This window comes from Zonotrichia albicollis, chromosome 2 (assembly GCF_047830755.1).
Source record: "Zonotrichia albicollis isolate bZonAlb1 chromosome 2, bZonAlb1.hap1, whole genome shotgun sequence".
Classification (NCBI taxonomy): Eukaryota; Metazoa; Chordata; class Aves; order Passeriformes; family Passerellidae; genus Zonotrichia; species Zonotrichia albicollis.
In genome coordinates, this window is record NC_133820.1 from 14,533,681 (window position 1) to 14,560,226 (window position 26,546).

The 26,546-nt window shown below is 41.1% G+C and overlaps 1 protein-coding gene across 4 annotated transcripts in view; it reads right to left on the minus strand.

Moving 5' to 3' along the window:
• Nucleotides 1-26,546, minus strand: part of ERG (ETS transcription factor ERG) — a 150,092-nt gene that overhangs the window by 40,342 nt on the left and 83,204 nt on the right. The window contains exons 1-2 of one of the 4 annotated variants that reach the window (XM_074533931.1): nt 24,119-24,256; nt 1,588-1,717 (exon numbers count right to left, since the gene is read on the minus strand). The exons of 2 other annotated variants lie outside the window; for them this stretch is intronic. In XM_074533931.1, the coding sequence (XP_074390032.1) occupies nt 1,588-1,626 (39 nt within the window). In that variant the 5' untranslated portion in view covers nt 1,627-1,717; nt 24,119-24,256. Of the gene's footprint in view, nt 1-1,587; nt 1,718-24,118; nt 24,280-26,546 lie in introns of those variants that run through there. One more of the 4 variants, XM_005494270.3, reaches the window with a different exon arrangement.

Genomic DNA, 26,546 nt, shown 5'->3' on the forward strand with positions numbered 1-26,546 from the left:
ATATTTTAGGGAGAAATCCTTGGCTGGGTGGGTGGCAACCTGGGACAGGCTGCCCAGGTAAATTGTGGATTCTCCATCCTTGAAAGTGTCCACAGTTGGATGGGGTTGGGCAAGAACTGCACCTAAGGAGGAAGATGAATGAGGGGACACAAACACAGCAAAATCCTTCACTGTACATTGAGATGCTAGAGAAATAAAATGCATTTTTTGCTTCTTCAGACAGCATTCCCAGACTCCCAAAAAGACCTGTTACCCTTGGCATGCAACAACACTGCAATGAAGAACTTTTAATTAACTTTGCCATATGCATTGCATTTATAGAAGCTATTTCTTGACACCAGTTTTATAATATTTCTCCTCATCAATGCAAACACATTTTGCTTTTCTAATCTGATTTCATGATAATACATAGATAAGCACAAGCTTTGTCCTCCCCACAGCCACAATCCATTCAGACACGGGCTGTTTCTTATCACTTCTCAGATGTCTACAGTTGGGCAAAAAACCCTCTCTGTTCTAAAAAGAATTCTGACATACTGCAACTTATTTTCATACTAAATTAGACCAAAAGCTGTTAAACAAAAACTTTCACCAAACTGTTTATTATGAGGATTAATTGTAACACACCAGTGTGTGTTTTGCAGATGTTGGAACTTTCTAATAAACAGTCACATTTGGAGAGGACCTGCATTTTCTGAGGGAAGATTGTTCTCATCAACATCGTGCAATTAGCTCCTTAAGTGTTTCCATGCTTTAGTGCTCTTAGTATCCTTTGTGTACCTGATAATGTTGGTTGTTGAAGGTTTGTAAACTGAATTACAAACTGTATGTAATTTGAATTACAAACTGTTTGTAAACTGAATTACAGCTGTTACTGAAAGAAAGGACAGGTGAGAATGTGGAGGAGAGTACACAGGGCACAAGATTCAAGCAAGTCACTCTTCTTGCTTGCTGCTCTCCTACCCTATCCTCCCTCAGACTGCATCTTCTGATGCTCTAGGGAGCTGCTCATCTGGAGTGAGAGCCTAATTTCAAACAGGAATGCCATTTCCAGGCTGGAGCAGAGAGCACAGGCAGGCTGGACACCAGAACCTCCCCGAGCAGTGGGAACTCATCCAGTGTGAGACTCTGCTCACATCTGCAGCAGGCACCACTGCACGAGGAAACAAGCTGGGCTTGAACTGCTTCAAGAGCCAAAATTTGCAGCCCTGCTCCAAAGCCAAGCCTTTGAGCCTTGGATTCATTGCATCCAGCAGCAATCGGGTGAAACAAAAGGCAAATGATTGATGTTTTAGCCTTGCTGTAGCTTATTAATCATGATGCTTGTACAAGCCTCCCCTGACCGTTTGCAGAAGGAGGATATTCAATATGGTGTGGGGAACATACTGGAAAAGGTTACTGCTTAAAATGCAGTCACCTGAGTCAGGAATTGCAAGGCACATCTGGAATATGTTTTCCTTCTAAATCTCCGAGTCTTGGATTCATTAGATCAGACAAAAACCCCACATATTATATTCATGAGGAGAGTTCAGGAACAACAAAAAGCCTTGGCAAGTACAAGATAGGAAAGACAGATGTTGTCCTCACCTCCACCCATGAGAATGTGATTGCCAGCTCAGCCAACATCCTCCAGCTCCTTTCAGGGAGCACTTGGAGACTCCGCGTTAATCCAAACACAGGCCCGGTGCTGCCACTTATCAGCTCTCCTCACCTCTTGCTGAGAAAAATACAAGGATGTTTGGAGGCCCACTTGAAAATAGGAATAATCAAGCATCCATCAAAGTGATGTTATGGAATTGCAGGCTAGATTAATTTCTGGGAAACGGCAACAGATGTTTGAGGCCTGATCCTGCAGCACTCTTTGCGTAACTCTGACTTCACCACTAACGTGGGCAGAGGCCTCGTGGCAAATCCCAAAGGCTCAATATTTTGTGTCTTAATGAACAAATTCTGAAATAATATAAATTCAAATGCAGACCCTGGTGCCTTATCACAATTTCTAATAAACTGTCATTCCTGAAATGTCAGCAAACCATAAGGTAATATTTGCAGCATAATCCATTCAACTCCATGTCTGCAAGGGCTTCAGAAAATAAAAAATCACCATTTTGTTATTGCAGATGGTGAAACTTTGATCAAAAATACTAAAAATCGATGTTAGAAAACACATCTCCCTCATGCCAAGCTGTGTGCTGCATTTCACACATTAAAATTATCACACTGAGTAGAGCCCTTTCCAGAGCAGGCACAAACAGCTGATTTAAAGAGTTGCCATTTCACAATCAATTATTTCATCTGCAGTTTTTATCTGTCAGCAAAGTGCAAATAAATAGCTTAACACTAAGCCAATATTTAATATATAGAAGTAGAAAACTCTTTTATAGATGCCACAGAGATGAAAACTTCCACCCTGCACCTAAGTGGGCTTCAAGTTGCTTGGAAGCAGCTCTGCCCATTCACAATAACCAGAGAAAGGCAGCAGGCTCCTGAGTGAAAGTGGAGCTCAAAAATCTCCTCCTGCACAAACAAAGTGCTGGAAAATTATTTAAAACACTGAGGCAACACCAGGTTTGATCAGCTGCACCATGAGCTGAATGAAGAGGGTGCAGGGTTGCAGCAGCACAATGATCAGAATAAATATTCCTGAATGATTATGTCAACTTTAAATCACCAGAGCTGGAAACAATACAAATATATCCTGCAGATTGTATATTGCATACAATATATTGCATTTTTAAAGAAACTGGAGCTTTGTATGCTTATTTTAGCACTTCCATCCATGGAAAGAGCTCGAGCAGTGAAGTTTGAATGACTTTTCTTCCAGTCAATACAATAGACTTTTCTTCCTTTTCATCTTGAGAGTATTGTCAATTATAAACTTTGAAAGCTGAAAGTTTTTTGCTCCTTCATTCTTGACTGTAAATGTCTAGGCCAGCAAAAAATTCTAGAAAAGTGGGAAAATTTTGATGTAGAACCCTTTAATTTCTATCTCAGCCCAGGGCTAGCCTGTTGCTGCTACTTTGCTTTTCAGATATCAATCTGAAGGAGCAGTCAATATTCTATTTTGTTAAAAAGTACAAACATCTTGAGTGTTTTTTCAGCAACCTTTCCAGCAAAAATTTGTTTTGCAAAGCTGATTGCAGGTTTGTAAAGTGGCCCAGAGCCCAACAGGAAGGGAACTAAGGCTGCACACACCTGCTAGGAGCTAACAGATCAAAATGATACTGAGAAAGAATCTTGGGAGAGAGCCTTGGGACCAACCAGTGCCCAAAACAAGGCACTGATCCCATTCTAATGTTTTATTCCTCTTAAAATCCTTTGCATCTTGCCCAGACTCATCAGTTCACCTGAGCAATTACTTCAAGAATTACTGTGTGTTAATCAGAGGTATTCTCTGTCTAGAATTAAAGTTTTTCCTTATACACAGCAACTACCCTCAATAAAGTTTGGAAACTTTACTGAGAAAAATTTTCACATTATTTTTTAGCCTTATTCAAAAGACCTGTCCAGTGTTATGGTAACATTTAAAACTCTTTTCTATCTAAGGAAAATTACGAGGTTATATACTACATTTATAATTTATTCTGCTACATTTAATATTTGTTCACTTTAGTGGGTTGATAAATAGATAAATTTTATATATAATAAAATTTATAATATAAATAATATATAATAAATATATTATTTATAACCATAGATAAATTTTATATATATAATTACACACTCCTATTTTATATATGTAAAAAAACCCAAACCAACATATATAATGTATGTAATATAAATATAATATAAAATACACATATATATGTGTATGTATATATAAATGTAATATATATATATTTAATATATAGATATGTAAGACATATATTAAATATATATTTATGTGTGTTTATTTATTTATTTGTTTATTTATATGCACACACTCTTATGTATATGTACACATGAACATTTTTAGAGGATCCCACCCTCAGTCTCTAAGGAAATTTAAAAATAAAAAGAACTGAGGTATTAAAATACATTTCCTTAAAGCATAGCATGTACCAAGGACAAGCTCATCAGCAAAGTGATTAAAAATGTATGGGAAGGACTGAAGAGATCCTTACAGTCACTGCACTGAGGAAACCAGAAAAAAAAATGCATCCAAAGGAGTTTCCTTTCCAGAGAAGCCTCGTTTTTTAGGAATGCCTGAGAGCATGAGGGAAATAACACTTGGATGGAGGCCACGAGCTGAGCTCCTGGTGACCCATCACTTCCCTGCAGGGTCTGTGCGTGGTGTTTGTGCACGTGCACACGCCAGGGTGAGCGTGGCTGTGTCACCAGGGGGTCACTCATCTTCCTGCTGCAAAACCTGCCCTGACAGGGCAGTCTCAGCTTCCAACAGCCCCCACCCCAAGGAAGCCACAGGAAAACAAAGGGGTGTCTGCTGGGTGGGTGAGCAAGTCCAACCAGCTGGAGAATCTCAGAGGGTTCACAGAATTCCCAGAATTCACAGAATCACTGGGTTGGAAGAGACCTTCAAGATCATCAAGTCCAGCCCAGCCCCAACACCTCAACTAAAACCTGTGCTCACCTTCACATGTGTTTAAAACTTTCACTTTGCTATTTAGAGAGCACTGACCACATCCAGCTCTTGTGAATCTCCTTGCTTGAAAGCTTCTGGAAATGCTGCTCAAGCCATCTTTGTTTGTATGGATGTTTTTATTCACTTCCAAGTGTATTTTGTACTGAAGTAATTCTTCCCTGGGAGGGTGGGGAGGCCTTGGTAGAGTTCCCCAGAGCAGCTGTGGCTGCCCCTGGATCCCTGGCAGTGCCCAAGGCCAGGTTGGACAGTGGGGTTGGAGCAGCCTGGGACAATGGAAGGTGTCCTTGTCCATGGCAGAGGGTGGGAAAAAGATTATTTTTAAGGTCCCTTCTAACCCAAACCATTCTGTGATTCTATAATTCTGTATATCTTACTGACTTCTCCACATAAGACAACTGGTATTAAACCAAAATTTACATTACTTTTTAAAATTTTACTCTGTTAACAGTGCTTTCCGTCTTTGCACAGCACTGGAGCAGAAATCTTTTGTTTATGTTTTTCTCCCTTTCTTTTCCTCAGACACCTTTTACTCTGGAGCTCCCATGTATACACTGGATAATTACAAATGTAGTATTGCATGCCTCTCGTGGTATTCTCCATTTCAGGAGCATATGGAATATTGCTCAGATGGGTAATCCTTCTAAATTCAGAATGAACTTTCCAAATATGCCCACTGTGCATGTAAAATATGACTTCCTGTCACGATAACCTTTGCAGTGTATAGCCCAGCATACCTTCCTATAATTGTTTATAATGAATATCTTGATTCATACTTCTGCACACATTATTTTAGTCATCTGCCACAAAACATGACTAATGAAATTAAGGCAGGGTTGAATGTCACAGCATTAAGTCATTTCTTTGGGTGCAGACACAGGAGAGGGTTTAGTGAAACAGCAATAAAGTTAAGTGCCTGCTTTTCTTTGAGGATATTTAATTTACTCTGCTAAACCAGTATAAAGTAAGGATATTGTTGTTTTAGCTCAAACATTAGATAAAATCATTCCAAGAGACTGATATTTTTTTTTATATATTGCATTTAGAGAAGCAGCCAAACCAATGGATCAGAAGAAAATGTTGTTTCATACCTATGGCAGACAAAGTGAACATTCTTTGTTTGTCCCCAAATAAATCAAAACAGAACCGTCCCAGAAAGAAACTCTCACATACACACACAAATTGTTTGTGACAGTATTAAAAAATCTAATCCCATTTACACCTGTGCTTTTGCATTTAAATTTAGTTCTTATTACTTTATTTAAGCAATGTCTTTCTAAGCAAAATCTTCAAAATCACAAAATATAAACAATTACTTCAGAAAATTTTCAACTGTTTCATTCTTTTTCCTTTTTTTTAGAGATCTCCCTCACAAATTTAACCTTTAGCTTCTAACTCAAACAATTTTATGATTTTAGGAGCTTGTGGCTCTCTGCTGAATCTCATATGCAGCAGAAACAGGTCGTGGCCCATTTTTAATTTTACACCTGAAGTAGAAAAGGAAAATGCACGTGGCAATATCTTTGATGTGGTGGCAAGCAAAATCCTGCAGATTTTCCCTGTGGCAGTATTTCTTCCAAACTAGTGATTACCAAAGTTATCAGTCAAAATCCAGACCCTGCAGCTCTGATATCGACTGGTTTTTGCAACAGCCCCAATATCAGCTTCAGAAAGGCAAAAAATATCAGCTGCTGCCATTGATGGAAAAGTGAACTGAGAACATCAATGAAAATTAAGGGAATCTCCTGTCTAGAACTGTGAGATCTGCATTGACCACAGCAATGGAAACCTTTAAGATGGTTTTTTAAGGTGGTTTTTCCCCACACCTCACTAACAAGTGTTTTATACACACTGCTACAAGAAATGAAGCTGGGTGGATGTAAAGCTTAAGATACACTAAAAAAATATTTTTTTATTTGCTTTTCTTTGGGCTGTATGAAAAAATTACCCCAAAAATGTCTTTAGATACTGTAATCCAGGCCTTCCAACATCCAGGAGAGGTGGAGAGGTATGCAGGCTGTTTCTCTTTTATTGTTTCCCCAAACAAACCCATTTCCTACAAGCTGTTCCCATATCTTTCGTGCCATGTCCAGCTTCCCAGAAAAACAGCAGGAAAACAAAGTGTGAACTCCAAACAAGCCATTTCCCCAGAACAATGTGCCACACTAAGGAGAGAGAGAGAGATAAAGGGGAGGAGGGCTGGGCGAAGAGCTGGAGGGAGGCAGAGGAGCTGCTCTGATGCTGCCAAGGGACCCAGAGAAAAAAAGGAAGGAGGAACTTTTAGAAGTCACAGAGGGGAAGAGTTGTGAGTTGTGCAACTGTAAATATGCAACAGGCAGGCTGCCAACTATTTCAAAGGATTTGAGGTTTCAAAATCGTCGAGGAGGCTTAACTGATTTGCACTCTGGGTCTGGAGCTACCAGGAACACCTTTACATGTCTGAGAGGCAGAATCTACCCCATCCTTTTATAGACTCCTCAAGCCATACTGGGTCAGCGTTTCAAGCTGAATCAGTGAGGAATGTAAACAGACACCATTTATGCTCCTCTGCAATCTAATAAAATGAAAGCATGGACTAAATAAAGAGAAATGATAGATGTTGTTGGGTAAGGAGGGAAAACCAGATGAGCTTGTTCATTTAGTTCCTGGCTGACCTGAGCAATCTCCAACGCTCCTGCTATTCAGAAGACCAAAAGAACCTATGGGCTGAGCTTCCACAGGAGTAAAACCCATTCATTGAGACACGTGTGATAAAAGAACATGATAAATGTTACCATGACATTTTAAAATCCCGTTTCTGTATTTGAAGGAATAAAAGCAAGGAAGGAACAAATCATTCCATCCTTTCTGGCCATGAGGATTATTGAAGTAAGAAAAAAACTAGTGTAGAATCAGCACAATTGGAATGATCTTCCCCAAACTGGGGCTTGGGCAGCAGGAAAGGGAGAATTCTGTCCCTGTGTCCCCTCAGGTGATTTCCCACCTGCAGAGCTGCCCCAGCCCTGGGCCCAGCACAGGGAGGAGCTGGAGCTGCTGCAGAGAGCCCAGAAGTAATGAATGATCCAGGGCTGGAGCCCCTCTGCTCTGCAGCCAGGCTGGGAGAGCTGGGGATGTTCAGCTGGAGAAGAGAAGGCTCCAGGGAGAGCTCAGAGACTCTGCCAGTGCCTCAAGGGGCTCCAGGAGAGCTGGAAAATGAAGATATGTTGTGATAGAACAAGGGGGAATGGCTTCAAACTGAAAGAGGGTAAAGTTAGGGCAGACTGGGAAGGAATTGTTTCCTGGGAGGGTTCCCAGAGCAGCTGTGGCTGCCCCTGGATTCCTGACAGTGCCCAAGGCCAGGTTGGACACTGGGGCTTGGAGCAGCCTGGGACAGTGGGAGGTGTCCCTGGCATGGCAGAGAATTGAAACTGGGTGATCATTAAGGTTCCTTCCATCCCAAACTATTCTATAAATCTGTGACATCAAGAATCTGACCAGCTTTGAAATCTTTGGGTAGGGAGACACATCTTCTCTATTGAAAGAGAAAAATGGGTTTCCTTTCTTTTCTTCTGTTGATAAAAGATGCAAACCCACAGATGCTGGAGTCAGTGCAGTGAAAACCCAAACACAACCATTTGTCAGAGGGACCTGGCATGACCATGAAAGGTGCACTCTGCAGAGAGGAGATGTGGGGCAACACTCATGTCACAATGTGCTGACTTCCTACTGGGCACTTTTACTTAAACTTGCTGTAATTCTGCAGAAAAAAGGACATTTCCAGTGCCTCAAAAGTATTTACTAACCATGAATTTTATGCAGTGCCAAATGCAAGAAATAAATGGATTCTGCTGTCTTGGGCACAGAAATAGGGCAAAGGATTAGACAGACCTTGTCAGAAAATGCTTACAGCTAACAGAGAAGAGACACAAGCTGAGGGAAATAGATACAAAGCAGAAGTTAAAGTGTGAGCAGTGTGACAGTCACAGCTGTGCCAGAGGTTATTTTCTCAATTTGAGTGACCAGAAAATAATAAATAATGAAAGGCTACTATGCATGACAGCAAGACGTGGAATGAAGGTAAAGAGAAAAGCCTGGTAAAAGGGGGAGGAAAAGCAAAGTTTCAGGTTGGAAGGGATCTTAAAGAACTTCTAATTCCACCCCCTGATGTGGGCTGGAACACATTCCACTGCTCCAGGGTGTTCCAAGCCCTGTCCAACCTAGCCTTGGGCACTGCCAGGGATGTAGCAGCCACAGCTGCTCTGGGACCAATTCCTAATTTCCAAAATCTCATCCATCCCTGCCCTCTGGCAGTTTGAAGCCATTCCCCCTTGTCCTGTCACTCCAGGCCTTACCAGAGTCCCTCTCCAACTTTCTTGTTGGTATCTGGGTCTGAACTGAGCATCTGTTCAAAGCATCCATTTCTCAAGGCCATAATTTTTCACCCAGCCAAACCCAGATTGTTCAGGATTTCACACACCAATTTTACCTAAACAATTAGCAAATTCATTTTGCTCCATCAGAGTTAACAGAAACACTTCACTGGTATAATCAGGGGAACTCTGACTCTTCAGAACATCTTTTAAGTATATAAAAGCTTTCTTAAAGATACTTCCAGTGAGAACTTAAATCTAAAACAGATCTTTAGAAACCAACTCTTTTGTAAGAATATGGAAAACAGATCTAAAGCTTCAGTAAAACTTTTTGTTTCCTCATGTGGAGTATTTCATCACTGACCACGTGTGTTTTAAAGCTGTTTATGACCCTCTGAAGCTTCAGGCTTCAGACACAACTGTGGAGAAAACATTTTCTAGAAACATATAAAATTCCTGCCACATCTCCTTATATTCTACTTTTTTCTACAGATAGGTTTTCTATGCTGAGTACATTAAATATTATATTGGTAACTGTGTCAAGATATAACAAAAAACTACTACAACATGTACAAAGAATATTTTTAAGTAATTTATTTGAAAAATTAGTTCCTATTTATATCAAAGTCCAGAGCTCCTGATTCTGTATTTCTAGAAACTTCTCTCAGGATATCTTTCTAAGTTTACAGAATGTTTGAAATGTCAGTGAAATCATCATTCCTTGCAACTACACTGCTCATTTTAAAACTTGGTAGCTAAAAAATCTGCATTCCAAATTTATCTTTTATATGAGCCATAAATAGAACTATTTGCAAATAGAGCTAAGAGCATCTAATTAATAGATATTTTTCAGAGCACTAGAACAACTTCAGCATTAACTGAGCTTGGTGGCAGCCCATGCAATTTTAGCAGCTGAGCAGAATAATGTCCTATTTCAAGTCAGATGAAAAGCTCTTAAAGGCTATTAATGATAATTCAGTGGGGAATAGAAAAGCTCTGAAAATCACAATTAAAGTGTCTCAGATGGAGATATGAAAATAAACCAGCTGTCTCTTAAAATACAGAGTGATGTTTTTCACATCACGGTGAGGATCTGTGGATGCAACTGAAAATTCTCTCTCCCAGTCCTCTGCCAGAGCCAGCACCCATCACATGGAATTCAAAAAGCCAAAATGTCCCATCCAGCAACAACAGGAATAAACAAGAGGCTGATGATGATACATTTGGGACTTATTTTCATTATTCAGAGGGAAAGATTTTCCCACATGAACAAACTACTTTAGAAACATTTCAACAAGACCTGGATTTGATGGGTTGGGTGAACTGTGTTTCTGTTGGAAAGGGATGCAAGATGTTGTGTGAAGACCACAGAATTATGGAATGGTTTAGGTTGGAAGGGATCTTAAAGATCATCTAATTCCACCCCCTGCCACGGCAGGGACACCTCCCACTGTCCCAGGCTGCTCCAAGCCCAGTGTCCAACCTGGCCTTGGGCACTGCCAGGAATCCAGGGATGGAATTCCATCCCAGCCCCTGCCCACCTTGCCAGGGAACAATTCCTCATTCCCCATATTCCATCCATCCATCCATCCCTGTCCTCTGTCAGTTTGAAGCCATTCCCTGTGTCCTGTCCCGCCATCCCTTGTGAAAAGTCCCTCCCAAGAGACACAAACAGTGTAAAACCATCCCTGTCCCTCAGAAATGTGTGTTTAGAAGCTGAGGGGAACTGAGGATTAAATAAAGCAAAGTGATTGCACTCGGAGTGAAAAAGAACACAGAGGAAGAGATGAAGTGGTGCCAAATGAGATGGAAGAAACCTGGTTAAGGAAAGACCATGACTGATGAAAACCAGGCTGAAGCCTGTGATGCCAGAGGGTTCTGCTGGTGGCTGGAGCAGGGGGAAGGTGTGGAACATAACAGCCAGCCAGGGAATCTGGGAATGGGATTGGGAATCTGGGAAAGTCAGCTAACTGAGGCTATATTTTGCACAGCACTTCTCTATTTGCAAATCCAGACTTGTTTTTTGGAAGTTTGGGCCTCTGTTCTCCTTTTCTTGGCCACCTTCTCATTCATTTACACAAGGCTGGTAACTGCAAATGATCTCTGGAACACCGGAGATGACATTTTATGCTCACTGCCATGAAAATTCACAGTATAATGACACTGCTTTTCTTGTCTAACAGTTTCTCTCCAATACAAAGCTGACATCTTCAAAAAAAATTGAAAACTTTGTCCTCCTTAGGACACTTCATGACTCAAAGCACTTCCTCAACAGATTTTGTTTTCCCACCTTTCACTTTGGTTTGGTTATTTTAGCAGCACTGACTGGCACTGATAATAACTGCTTCAGTTGTTCATGGAATAGAGGGAAAATTATTTTAAAATAAAATTTAAATCAAATTCTTCCTTCTTAGACTCTAGTTTTAGTGTCCTTATCAAGATTAGAAATTTAATTTTCAACATCATCCCAATCCTATTTAGCTAGGATTTCAAAAGAGTTAATTCTGAGGATTTATCAAGCTTCCTTTTTAACAATGGTGGCTGCCAATTTTCATGATCTTACTGAACCTTAGGTTCCTCTGAACCTAAATTCTGGAGTCAGCTAAAAACACTGTTGGATTTCATTTTCAGTAAAATATTTGTGAATTAGAAGGAAGATAAGACAAGATATAGATATATATGTTTCACTGAAATTTCATTATTTTTAAGATCATGTCATTGTACATTCTGAATATTTTTACTGACAGAAAATTTAACATTTTTTTCCTTTCACCTTAATTTCAATATCACATCCCACAGCTTTCTACCTCTACCTTGAGACTTTCATATAAAACTTTTTGCAACATTTAACTCAGCTTCTTACTCAACCTTCTGAATTTCTCTTCTTTTCACTAAGGAAAGAAACAGAGAATTAGGAGGGGAAAAAAGCAAAGCAATGCCTTGGGGCTCACAGACACCCCTCTTAATGCTGACCCTTCTCAAGCAACCTAGAGCATCTTTAATTGATCGTCTACAGTGTACTAAAAGCCTTAGAGCTCCCTAAATTGCATATTTGGAGGGATTTCTATTTATATTTCTACGAATATATAAATAGAAATGCATTTTCTTTACTTGTGATTATATAATCACAATTTTGTGATGTGAAATTTGAATATTTTCATTTTTTTTTAAATGTAAGCTGAAGCTTTTGGTAGTTACTACACAGCAAATTCTCCAAGAGGCTGAACTGCCAGCTTTATTGCTTGACACCTTCAGGAATAAGATTTAAGCTGATGGCAAGAAAACATCTGAATCCCAGCTTACAAACCAGAAACATGACCAGAGAGTTTTAGATGAGGCATTGGGAAAAAAAAGTACTTAAACACAATGTGGTTTGGGTCTGTATCTTGGCTTTTCAGATAAAATTTTTAGAACTAGAGCATTTGTCTGTGAACACTGAAGATTTCAAATGTTCACAATTCAAGAAAGTTGAATTAGTTGCTAAATATCACTAGATTCCCAATAAAAATGCTGAGAGCTGGCGAGAATTGCATCTTTCAAGAAACAATGAGACGGATAGAGGCCGAATAAAAATTCTACAGAAGAGGAAAACAGTTTTATGAACACCCAAGCTCAGAAGCGAAACGTATTTGGAACAGAATTTGGTCTGGTCTGGGTCCTAAAAGGTTACATTAAGGATGTGATGAAGGTGTGGAATAAAATAAGTAAATTTGAAGACAGCAAATAAGGGAGACCTTGTGGCTCTGCACAAGTCCCTGCCAGGAGGGGCTGAGGAGCTGCAAGGGGCTGCAGAATCCCTGAGGGAGCTGGAAGGGGCTGGAGAATCCCTGAGGAGCTGGGAAGGGGCTGGAGAATCCCTGAGGAGCTGGAAGGGGCTGCAGAATCCCTGAGGGAGCTGGGGGGGCTGCAGAATCCCTGAGGAGCTGGGAAGGGGCTGCAGAATCCCTGAGGGAGCTGGGAAGGGGCTGCAGAATCCCTGAGGGAGCTGGAAGGGGCTGCAGAATGCCTGAGGGAGCTGGAAGGGGCTGGGGCTGGAGCAAAGGAGGCTCAGGGGCCCTCGTGGCTCTGCACAAGGCCCTGCCAGGAGGGCACAGCCGGGGGGGTCGGGCTCTGCTGCCAGGGAACAGGGATAGGAGCAGAGGGAGCGGCCTCAGGCTGGGCCAGGGCAGGCTCAGCTGGGACAGCAGCAGCAATTTGCCCATGGAAAGGGAGCTCAGGCCTTGGCAGGGGCTGCCCAGGGAGCTTTGCAGTGCCCATCCCTGCAGGTGTCCCCTGGAGGTGGCACTGAGTGCTCTGGCGGGGACAAGGTGCCCATGGGGCACAGCTGGCACTTGGCTGTTTTGGAGGTCCTGCCCAACCTCAGTGATTCTGTGATTCTGTAAGATTTCACAGTCATGCTGACTGAAAAGGATCTGAGCACCATTGCAGACAGAAAATTCACACAGAATGAGTTTAAAGTCAGTAATTTACTTAAAGCACATTTCACAGACTGTGCTTTAGCTCAAAATATTTCCAACATCTATTTAAATGATTTTTTTTTTAAAGATGTTGCAGTTGTCAAATCTGCGACCCACTTGCCCAACAAACAGCTTTGGAATTCCTAGTTCATTTTGAATGTCTGGATCTAAAGCTTCCCATTTTAAGTGAGAAAACTAAATTATCTCACAATGATGGAATGGTTGGGACTGCAAGGGACCTTAAAGCCCACCCAGTGCCACCCCTGCCATGGCAGGGACACCTCCCACTGTCCCAGGCTGCTCCAGCCCCAGTGTCCAGCCTGTTCTTGGACATTTCCAGCAATCCAGGGGCAGCCCCAGCTGCTCTGGGGACCTATGCCAGGGCCTTGCTGCCCTCACAGTAAAGATTCCATTATTTTGCTATAAAAAGACCTTTCCTTGGAAAATCCACTTTCAATTTCCTTTTTCTAGAAAGGTAGTATTGACAAGGAAGGGTTTTCTCACATCAGGTAAGTGGCACAACAACAATTCCTAATTGTGTGTAAGCTTCCCTCTTCAAAACCATCAGTATTCTCACTGAGCACAGGCAGCAGGAACTCTTGATCAGCATCTTTAAAACAAGATTCTTATTCAGGGTTCTATGCAGAGATTTAACAGCCTCTTAGGGACTCTCTTCTTTTAAAAATAATTCAACCTGGCCCATTAAAAATCTTTCTACTAAACTTGCCTCTTTTGGCATAAAGCAGCAGTGATTTGGTTGGCATTGTAAAGATTTACTATGCACTTTTCCTATCTTATTAGAACCAGTAATGGAATTCACTCTCTTGAATTGCTTTGGCTCTGAATGCACAGTGCTGAAGAGGATGACATCCAGAGGTTACATTCCTGTCTACCTTTCATTTCAGCTTTATAACTGGAGCAAGTAAATTTCCCTAAACCCCGTGGATTCTAAATCAAAGGAAAATGCATTTTTAATCTTGCTAGTATGAGAAACCCCAAGAATTCAGCAGTAATGTTATTAAAGTACTTGATTATTAAAAGAAAGTTTTAAAAAGAAAATTAGGGAATTCTCAGAAACTTGAAGATAGTTTTTTTTTTTAAACAAAACTTGTTTTTTGTATAATTTATTCGTTTTGTTGCATGTTTATAAAACAAACTGTAAATAAATCATCCAGGGAATGCCATGCAGCCCAGGACCCTCCACAGAGCTGGATTTCTTGGCTGGGACAACCCAGCCTGACTCAAAGTTCACAGAAGTCAATGAAGAGACTCAGCACCATCGACAGGATGGAGCTGATCCCAAGCCAGGACAGGAAACTCGAAGGAAACATCAGAGCCACCCTGTTTGTTGCCTTGAATATTTGTTTGGTGTTTCAGAATTTACTGACTAAAGCTGCGTGGCAGAGACCTGGCAGCCAGAGCCTTCTGCCAAGTTGTGTTATTTTGGTTGTATCAGATCTCTTGAAATAAACCCAAAAAATCCAGTGAGACTTTTGTGTTCGTGCCTCAGCCTCCTTGAACTCAGTCCATGCAAAGGCTCAGGATGAGCCTGGACTGGCTGCAGCCTTGGCCAGAAAGGCAAAACTGTGCTAAGAACATGATGTGCCTGCTTCTCCTCACACTTCACATCCATCTCATACCTCTGCAGCCCAGTGGATCCATCTCTGAATGGCTCCAGCTTGGAAAAAAGAGGAAAATTCAACAGGTGTAATGGTTTAATTGATGGACCTAACTTAGGTCCATCAATTAATAGCCTCTATTTCCCAATGTTACAGCTATGGAGAAAAATAAATGCATCCAGAGAGTATCTGAAAAATGTTGGTAAGACCTTGTCATCCTAGAGACACCCTTTTTCTCTCCACTGACCACGACTCAAGCAAGGCTCCTAAGTTACATAGCTAAACATAGACAGATTCTAATTAAAGTCATGCTCCCTTTCCTCCCCCTTTCATTTTAACCTGATTAAAAAAACCCAAAAAACCTGTCTTGGCTTAGAGACCAAGATCAAACTCCCAAAGTCTGAGGTTTTTTTGAGTGGTCACCATGGCTTATTGCCTCTTATTTAAGCATAAAGGTCTTGTCCATCAATCGACCAGACAGAAGCATCTTGGACTCCACATCTCCTCAGGGCTGCTTTGCTGGCTAAAATACACCCAAAAATACACCCTTGGACCTAAAAAAAAAACTCCAAGGAGATGAGGAGGGACAGAAAAAAAGGAGATTGTGTCCACAAGGAGGGTTAACACAAACACTCCTGATTGTTTCTGTTGTTTATGAATCTCGACCTTCAGAAGAGCTCTGAAATGTGCTGTCTCCTAAAGATGTTCCCCGCCGATATGACACACGCTCGGCATTGTTTGGCTGCTCGCAGGCATTAATATCCCAGAGGTAACCCACCCTTCTCCTAACGGCTGCTGACAGGTCCAATGGCTGAGCAAAAATCAGTTGGAGGAAAGGGAAGTCTTGTCGGAAACGAGATTAATCTTGTAACGAGTGTTCAGCCCTGATAACCCATCTGTGCAGAGAACTGCTTTAACTGGAGAGCAATTAACCTTCACCTGACAAGCTCTGTCCAACCGTTATAAACAACATTAAAGGCACAGGACCCCCCTCGTTTTCCCCCCTTGACGTAGACTAAACAATTGGATTCTGAATTCCATGAAAACAGCAGAGGTAACGATGCCTCGATGACAAATGGCGGGGAAATATTTTAAAAGGTAATGCCTGCATGGAAATAATGTGAAAAATGTCTCTGGCCACCACTTTAGTGAGCTGGTCTGATTAGTAAAAAGCAACATTTTTGAGCACTTCCAAGGGAATACCTGACGCATGAGGAAAGCTGCTGTGAGTACGCCAAAGATTAACAATAATAAAAATTTATGTGAGCAGATAAGAGTTGACTAAACCACATCTGAGGAACATTGCTTTCAGGACAAAGTGTGCATTTCTCCAGCACCCCTGTGAGCTCAAAGCCAAGGGGCAACTTCCTAAAGCTTCTTCACCCACGGCCTTGGGAAAGCGACTTGTCAAAATTAATCTCCACCCTGCAGAACCCTCTGTAATATCTGGGATTTTGGGTCAGGTGCCCTCCTGCCCCACAGCCAAGAAATCTCTAAGGGATGTGTTCACTATGCTCTCTGGAAAGGCCTGTGAATCCAGCCTCAGATTCCCAGCCTCAGTAAACCCAACCAGACCCTCAGATCCCAGGTACAGAGCACAACACGCATTTAGCAATCTGAGGAGATAACTGATTGTGGCACTGCTCATCCCAGAGGAAAATGTGGGATATACATGAAGCCACAACAGCAAAGGACTTCTCAGTTCTGCAAGGAAAGGCCAAAATACCCATCTCACTCACAGTGGCAGAAACCTGGAACGGCTCCAGCGGAATCACTGGCAAAACAACACAGAAATTTTGGGCTGAACTCCTGAATAACTTGAGTGAAAGCCTGGCCCCAGTCAAGTCATACTGCTGACTTCATTTTGGCCAATTTCACTCCAGGTTTCATAAATCCTCATTCATCCTGCTGCTCATGTGCCTGAAACAAATTACCCTGAAGTTACGATTAGCAGTGGAGGTTTTCTGTCTTTATTTCCTTTGCTCTTTTCTTTTTTCCTTAGCAGAGGTTCAAACACACAGGTTAGACATGGTTTTACTTCCCAGCACAGTGAGGCAAAATTTCTGTTTCAGTCATTTTTGGATGAATATGTAGAGCACTGTGGATTGCAAAAAAAAAAATTAAATCTCCAAGATCTCCAGAACATGCTCTGAACTATTTGTTGGAGAAGTCTACCTCAAGTGCTACTGAAATGTGTATTTTAATGTCTATTTAATGGACAACTAAAATGTGTATTTTACTTGGAATGGCCAGAAATGAGCAAAGGATTCAGGCAAAAAGGAGTTTGACAGAGGAATGTTTTTCAGCTGACAGAATGACAGTGGATTTTGAAGCATCCTGATTCCCAATTATTATAAAATACAGGGGCACTATTCCTACCCCTGCAGAGAAAAATGCTGATATTTCATAGTCCAGGATAACTGCATTGGTTTGAAATTTATTACAGCAGCAGATGCATTGTACTGGGGCTTAAGTGTTTAAAAGGCATCAGGTAGAGCATTACCTTTATATGAAACAAGAAGGACTCAGATCTTTCCAGTGAATTAGATATTAACAGATAGGAAGTTCCTATTGAAAGCATTTCCTGTATTGGTAGTCCCTGATTTTGGCAGCTTATCTAGGTAGGAAATGAATGCAGGAAGTATCTGTCTACAGACCCTTTATCATCAAGGTAATTGCTGTGGCAGCATTTTGCTGTTTATCAAGGTAATAAACAGAGAGTCTAAAAAAAGATGTTTTTCAGCTCTGAAGAATGAAGTTTAAAAAAAAACTCCTGCAGTTATGCAAAACCTTCCACATAGAATTAACGTGCTGCAATGAGGGATTTGTCAGACAAAGCATTTCCAGTCTCCTGGGGGGTTTTTCCCCACTTGTGGCACCGTGTCTTGGTCTGCCACTCTGTCACCCCAGTTAAATCAGGCAGGTACCTTTAAAGGGTCCCTGTCACTTCCCGAAAATCGGGATCCACCCCTTCCTGCAGGTATTTGCATAAAGCCAGTCCCTGTCACTGTTGGCAGCACGCACCTTTGACTAAGCAAGTCAGCTCCTCTCTGGGGGTGACGAGGTCACGTCAGCCTGGTGACACCACTTCCCACCCGCAAACACACACACGGGGAACAGATCACATCCCAGGCATGCCTTCCACTCACTGCTCCCAAAAAACCATTTCCTTGGCCACTCTGAGCCCCTCAGCCCAGCCCTTAAAAAAAATTTCATTATTAGTCATCGTTCTTGTTTAACTTTTAATGTTCGATGACATTCTTGTGGCGAATAATTGTCAATTCGTTCATTTCACTTTGAAACAAGTTGGATAATTATAATTACCAGAGGAGATAATTGCTGGTTCATACACAGCAGTTATTAAAAACCTTGGTGAATTTTATTAATTAACCACTAATATCCCTTTCCTGAAAGAAATGTCCAGTCTTTCTCTGTGCATAGTAAAAATTGGTAACCCGGTGCCTAAAGATGCAATTCAAGGAGAAAGGTAATATTTGCAAGCCAAATCTCACCAGATTTCCTAAAATCTCTCTGTTCATAGTTATAAATTATTTACAGGATTATATAGTTTTTCTAAGTGAGCAGGAATAAATCGAGGGACACAGCATTCTCCAAGCTCAGACAGACTTGGTTATAAAATTCAAAACAACCCCTCCAACCACAAAGACACATCCATTCCTTAAGGAAAGGACTGATGTCTCTTTCATATAAGTGCTTCAAAGTTTTCCTATTTTTCTTGATGTTTCCAATGCAAAAATTTCTTCTGCAATACAGAAATATATATCATATATATATATATATATATATATGTATATCAAGGACAGCAGGGTGGCTGTATAATTACCTATCCAAAGAAATTAATTTTTCAAAGATAGATATGATAAAAATCGCATTGCAGTCAACAAATTAGTTACCTGACAAAGTTTGGCCCTGTGATATTTTCTACTGTATCACCCTTATTTTGCTAAAATTCATAATACAAGTGATTCAAACCAAAATTTTCTTTTTTTCTTTTTTTTTCCAATTTTCCAAGTAATTCTCTTGGCTTTATTTAGAAACTTTCATTACAAAGGCTACTTCTTCCTGAGTAAACAGCATTATATATTTTTATGGAATTATAAAGCGTCGCTTGGAAAATAAATATCTTTTTTTTGGCATTGACATTTTGCAAAACTGCTTCTGTGTTTATCTTCCAGCAAGTCATTCTCCAAGAGCACTTGTTTCTTTGAACATTATTTCTGAAAGGCCTTTTGTAACACGGAGAACTTGCTGAAAAACATTTTGTTAAGGGATAATGTAGTTCTTGTTCAGGAAAAACAAACAAACCAACAAGCTCAGACAGTCAAACATATGCATTTTCCAGCTGTTGTTCCTTGCCTGGGGACTTAATTCTAGAAAGCAAAATCCTTATATTTCACTTGGTTTTGGCATACGAAGACACAAACAAAATTGAGTTAAATGACTGCTGATTAAAAGCAAAAGAAAACAACACAAAAATCCCCCCAGAATAACTTCTGTTCATTTCTGCCTTGAAATTGCACATTTGTATTTGAGTCAGAAATAGTGCTTTACCTGGAAATAATTATAGCTCTGATTCTGCTGCCTTTATTGGGATAAAACTTTCATGAAATAGGTGGAAGTTTGGATTGAGGAGTGGAGGATCAGGGTAAGTGCTTTAAGGCTCTGTTGGTTCACCAGAGCACTAAGGTGTGTGCTCAGAAAATTTAAATGTTTAAATGTTCAACATCACCAAAGCCAAGGATTTACAGGCTTTGATAAAGTGAACAAAGTTAAATATATTAAAAAGTTAAACAAGTTAAATATGCCATTGGGTCAGCTGCTGACTCAGATGGGGGGGCAAAAAAAGATAATGATCTTTATAATTGTTGTAATGCAAGGAACAAAAGTACAAATTACTGTGTCAGCTCTGCTGGACTCAGTGCAGATGCAATCCTCTAAACAAAGCCTTAAACATTTCCATATGCCAAGAACAGATTTATTTCTTAACTGTCTCCAGCTTTCAGAAGCATTTGAGTGACTACTTGGAGTTTCTAAAGAAAGTGAGAGAAAACTAATGGTATAGAGACAAGCACAGAATAAGATTCCTCAAAAAAAATTAATCCTGCCTCCTATATTCTGCTTTAATCAGTGCATCCACACCCTCAAGCCTCAGAAACCACAAAGATTCTCCTGTCCTTTATCAAACACACAGACTTTTTCTCCCTGAAATCACAGATTCCACATGAACATCACTTCAGCAAATAATAACGAAGAGTGGATGTGAGCTTATTTAGGTGTAAGTTAAAGAAATATCCACAAGTATAACCAATAAATCATTATAAAGTCAACTTACTGAAGAGTTTTTCTAAGAATAAGCATAATGGCACTGGCAGGAGAACAGAGCAAGACCTGAACATGGCAAGGAATTAGAATTCTAGGTGCATTTTCCTATTTAATGGGAAAAAACACCAAAATGACCTCCAGGATAACTATTTTTACTGCACGTCAAGGTAACTCTTAACTAATTTTTGCTCCATTCTATTAAAAAAGGCAAAACCGAACAAAAGACTGATGCCCAATTCAGATATGTTCTAAAATTGTATTTACAGTAATTAGTGTGACTAATAAATACAAATAATTGCATTTATTTTATAATGTTCAGCTTCATTGCTCTGCACTGCTGTGCCACCGCAGAGCTGTCAGACACCACCTGAGCCAGAGGGAAACCTGTCAGCACTGAAACCTTCACTCTAAGGAGATTTTTTCCACTTGAAAAACCACATTTCATCCTCCAAAATGCAAAAAAAACATAACAGAGAGCTCAGCTGAGTGTGCACCAGGTATTGGGATATGAAATATCAACCCAAAATTTTGAGTTTGGGGAGGCTCCTTCTTGCACCACCTTCCTCTCCACAGCTTCTTGCACTGACCTCTCCCCATCCAAGGGAGAGATCCCTGGCCTGGGCAAGGATGGTCCAGTGGGGAAGTCAGATTAATATCATTTATCCATGTCAGAGCTTGGGAAAAAGCTGCTGCCTCATCCTCCTCTTCAGGACAGACCTTCCACCATGGTGGGAAAAAGGAACAGAGGGCAACAGGAGGAGGGCACAGGGTGAGGAGAGAGTGATCCTCTGGGAAAACCACGCTCAGGATGTCAAATTCAGCACCCAAAAATTAATTCACAGCACCCAAAAACTCACAGCACCCAAAAATTCCCAGCACCAAAATCTCACAGCACCAAAATCTCACAGCACCCAAAAACTCACAGCAGGGTTTGCCTGCCCAGAGCCCAGTGAGCCCCAGTGAAACCAGCTGAGTTCCTGCTGAGCCCTGGGCAAGGATGGTCCAGTGGGGAAGTCAGATTAATATCATTTATCCATGTCAGAGCTTGGGAAAAAGCTGCTGCCTCATCCTCCTCTTCTTCCTCTTCAAGACAGACCTTTCACCACAGTGGGAAAAAGGCACAGGGGGCAACAGGAGGAGGGCACAGGGTGAGGAGAGAGTGATGCTCTGGGAAAACCACGCTCAGGATGCCAAACTCAGCACCTAAAAATTCACTCATAGCCCCTATAATCTCACAGCACCCAAAATCTCAGAGCACCCAAAAACTGACAGCACCTGAAATCTCATGGCTTCCAAAAACTCACAGCCTCCAAAATCTCACAGCACCCAAAATCTCCCCACACCCAAAATCTCACAGCACCCAAAATCTCATAGTCCCCAAAATCTCACAGCACCCAAAAACTCACAACACCCAAAATCTCCCATCAGGGTTTGCCTGCCCAGAGCCCAGCGAGCCCCAGTGACACCAGCTGGGTTCCTGCTGAGCCCCAGTGTCCCACAGGTCCATCTGCAGGGTGGTGAGAGGGAAAGGATGAATCAGACAGTCTGACTGGAAGGTCACCTTTGCAGGTTCCGAGAAGTCTCAGCCCCATCGCAAACAAATTCAGAAGGATTCCCGTCCTAATTCTGAAATTTAGTGACTCCACAGCTTCCCTGAAGAAGCCAGTGAATTCCCAGATGAGGCTCTCCACACTGGGAGAGCTGGGCTACCCACTGCCAGCAGACAACACAAGCCATTATATTCAATATTTATATGATTAAGTATATATATGTGCGTAACAGCTTAGCAAAAGCTAAACAAACACCTGCCTGGCCTTCAAAGGGAATGTCTTTATTTCAGAAACCCTTCAGTTAAAAGGCTTCTTTATCCACTCCCCATAGAAGAGGAATTGAAAATCTTGGGACCGTCTCAGCCTCGTGTCAGAGCACATTTCCTGCACCTCGAATACAAAGCACCTGTCATTTCTTTCCAGTCATTTCACATTTTGCACTTGCATAAATAAAATTTTAATTCTTGCTACAGTATGTAAGGCCTTCCCAGCAGCCTGGGCAGCAAAATCCTCAAGATTTTGGGTTGCCTAAGACCTCCTGCAAGATTCACACTCCAGATGAGGACAGAGAATTGTACATTCTTCCATTTTGCTGAGCACATTGCATTACCAGGGTGCATAAAACAGTTCTCTAAGTGCAAGGTAGAGGTTAAAAAACATCAATTAGGTATCATTTAACAATCTTCTAGCCTATTAAAATTCAGTCAATACGAAACATAAAGGAAATAAATAATAGGAGTTACCTAAAATGCAAACAGCATCCTATCTTGTGGGTGCCATTATTTTTGAAAATAAAATTTTTATCAATATTCTGATTAATAGAAGCAAACCCATCATTAAAACCTCAGTACACAGCCCTCCTTTTAGCCAAAACTTGACTCCCTGAAACTCAAGATTTTCATTAAGTGCCTGTCATGTCCTGCATGCTCTGAAATGCACGGCAAAACCAAAGGGAATTCAGTTTCAGGAGCTACTGAGCATTTAACAGATGCTGGCCAGCAATGCAGAGGAGAGTCAGATCTATGTCTCTATTGATAGCCCCATGAAAACATCAGTGATTACAAAAACACAAAAACAAAAGGTTCATTCGACTTTTCAATTGCACTGCCCTCCGGCACCGCTGTCAGCTTCCCAAAACCGTAACAAAAAGCCTCAAATGATCTCTGAAATGTAAACACTGGAGCAGAATTTACTGAAAACTCCAACTGCAGCCCTATTTATCCAACAGCCAGATATTCCATACCCCTCGTTAAATCTCTGAGATAATTAGAAAAGTACAGAAACAGACAATGCCACAACGAAAACAAATACCTCAGACCTGAATCCGACAATACCTTGATCCCAAACCTGATAAAACAACGCAGCAGAGTCCTCCCTTTCCATGCTCTTTATGTAAAATTAGTTTCGCTATCAGAAATCGCTTAATTGCCATTACATTCTGCAATTAATCACAGCTATTGCTCTATTGGTAACTGTTGACCAAAGAAACAAAAACTAGACAAAACAGATTTACTCAACTTTCTAAGTGACACAGCCCCAAAAAACTCAGCAAAAAAAAAAAAAAACAAAGCCAACAAACCATGCTCTGAGATCAAGTTATGCACCAAGAGGAGATTTTTATTGTCCAAAAAATTAAAACAATAAAAAAAGAACACGCCCGCGAGATCTTCCCACCACCATTAAAACAACATCCAGAAAAGTCCTGAGTTTAAAGTTACGAGTTTCTAGAAAAGCACATAATTAACACCTGCATGAGAGAGAGAAACAAGAGCTGGTGCCTCTCCTTCCCATTTGTGTCCCCATCCACAAGAGAAACATTTCAAAGTATCCAAAAGTTTAGTGCCCTTTAGGAGCCCGGTTTTTCCTTCCAGTGCACACCCTCTCCCCTCATGGCAGTCCACAGACACATCCAAGTCGTCCCAGGGATACCTACAAGAAATTTCAGAAGCTCTCACAAAAGGGCTTCGTCTATGCAATCCACACCACTGAACAGTGAATTTAAAAAACCCAATTTTTTTTCCGAGTTTGAAGTTTTTAAGCCTTGCGGATGGTTGGAGTAGGAAAAAGGAAATTTACTAGGCAGTACAAAGGAAATCTTGTTGTCCTCTATTGTGGCAGTGGGGGTGTTGCCCAATTCTAACTTATCTAGGTTGATAAAGGAAACCAAAGAACACGGCAGTGAGAAAAAAATTCCAACCAAAAAAAGGTACCCCCTCCTTACCTTAATAGTGCTTGCCATAATGTGATCAAGATTATTGATCGCTAATAATTGCTAATAATAATTATTGCTTCGCTCTGACCAGAAAGAAGTTTTGATGAGGTTGTTTAGAGCGGATGAGATTGTGCTAACTCTGGGAAATGAAGTCAGCCAATGGCAGGAAGAGGTTTCTATTGGTCCTGGCCACCGCAGCTCGAAGAAACAGGATATTTGGGAGTGAAGAGATAAGAGTCCTAAAACAATGTTGTTTTTCTTGATGATATGTGACTGATTTTTTTTTTAATTTTTGTTGGGTTTTTGGTGTTTTTTTTAAACAAAAAAGTCAATTGCCCGTGGCTGGCTGGGCAGGTGTGATGTGATGTGCAGTAAGTGTGACAGGCCACTTCGAGGCAGGATGCAGATGTCAGATGAAATGGGCCAAATTCAGCAGTGGTTTGATGCAGGCTGGTCCCTGGGGAATTGCTGATCCAGGGCCAAAGCCAGGCTGGGTATAAATGGGTGTAACTCCAAATATGTTAATGAGGTCTGGCCCTGCTTACACCACGTCTATATTTGTCCATTAACCTCATTCCTGCATTCCTGAGCTATTGACACTCTCCAGCCTATCTGATTGAGCATTTTTTTTTCCTTAGAGAACAAGCAGATAGGTTGGGGACAATAATTTGTTTTTGATGTCTCTTTCTTACTGAGGAGAGGAAGTCACCAAATGACATAAAACTTCAAAAGCAGATTCCTGAATGCCATAAACAGTCTTAAATCTTCCATGTTCTTCCCTAAATTCACAGCTCTATCCATGAATGGAAATGAGATGGTTTCACTGGCAGGTCCCTTCCTGGTTAGAGTGTGATGCCATTTTTTATTCAGTGTTATATTTTTATTCATCCTTTCAGAGCACTTGGCAGTCATGGGGCACCCCAGAATTCCCAGCTGTGCAAACAAAACACTGTCCCTGTCCCTTTGTATAAGAGACCTGGACTTTAAAATATAAAAAATATGTAAGAAAGGCAAAGTGCTTCCACAATTCCAGCCAGGGTATTCCAGTCAGGATCCAGTGCTGGCACAACCCTTTCACACTTAGGAGCCTCAAGTTTTCTGTATTTTCATAAAAGATACAATTCCTGGTGTCAGGACATTCTGAGGCTTCAGCCTGAAAAGAAAAGCTTGAAAATACAACCCGTAAAAATTGAAGGAAAAATCAGAACAAGTCAGAACTCGTTAATTTAAAAAAAAAAAAAAAAAAAAAAATTTAAAAAGCTGGTCCTGCTCTAACAGGTTTATAATTTCTCATTGCTCCCTATGACAACACCCAACCATGCACAGGTTGCCTGGAAGATAATTCCAGCTGTAGTAAGGTCCTGCCCTCTGACCAGGGACTCTGGCACAATAAAAAGAACAAGAAATAGTGAATGGCTCATTGCAGCATTATTTAATGGAATGATGACCTCACCCTCTCCCAATGCCGCCTTCTCCCAACCTTAGGAAGAAAAAGGAAATGGGAGGTTTGTTCTGTAGCTGGTGATGACTGCTGGCATTCAACACACAGTTTTTCCACACAAAGAGAGCAGAAAGTCCCAGTTCACTTCTCCTCTCCTATGCCAACCCAAGAAAGGTGAAATGGATTTTCCCAGAGGCGCACACAGAGTCCCTCACTGGTTTGTCCTCCAGGACAGAACAAAAGCTCATCCACCCTCCCCTGTTGTGGGAATGGCCCTGCCAGATCCAGGAAATTTCCATTTCTAGGTGTCCCATGGGGACCACAGAGCTGGGAATCCCTGGATGCAGCAGTGACAAACAATCACTAATGTGGGAAAGAGCTCCAAGATGGTCAAATCTCAAATCCAATCTTTGGGACTCAGGATCAACTCCCTGCACAAGATCAGCTCAGTTTTAGAGTTCACTTTAAGGAGCTCTCCATTCTTCCACTGTAAAGAATATTTTTCGTGGCTTCAGAGCAATCTGGAGTCAGCACTGCTATACAATATTTTATATTCTCCATTAGTTGGTTCAGGTAGAAATGCAGTGTTGCACTGCTGAATGTGCTCTTGCAGTCTACATCCACCAAATTACAGTGCTCCCGCAGAGTAGGTAACTTTCCTATTTTCATTATGAACAGTATGAAAAGAAAGCAATTTATAGTAATTGTATTTCATGGGGATGTTGATTTCCTCCCTTTTCATCTCCAAACAATGAGCAAGACAGCCAAAAGATTAGAACCTTTCTCTTGAAATTTCAAAGCATTGTATAATGTTTCAGTTGGGTGACTTCCACTCCAGTTAAGCCCCTGATATTTTGGTTTTTCCTCCAATATATCAAGAGGTTGCAAGTATCAGTTCCAGCTCCCCAGTGGAGAGGATTTTACAAATTCATTCACAAGCAGTTTTTAGTAATGATTCTTCTCCATCCCACCTCCATATACACAAACCTCCTCTTG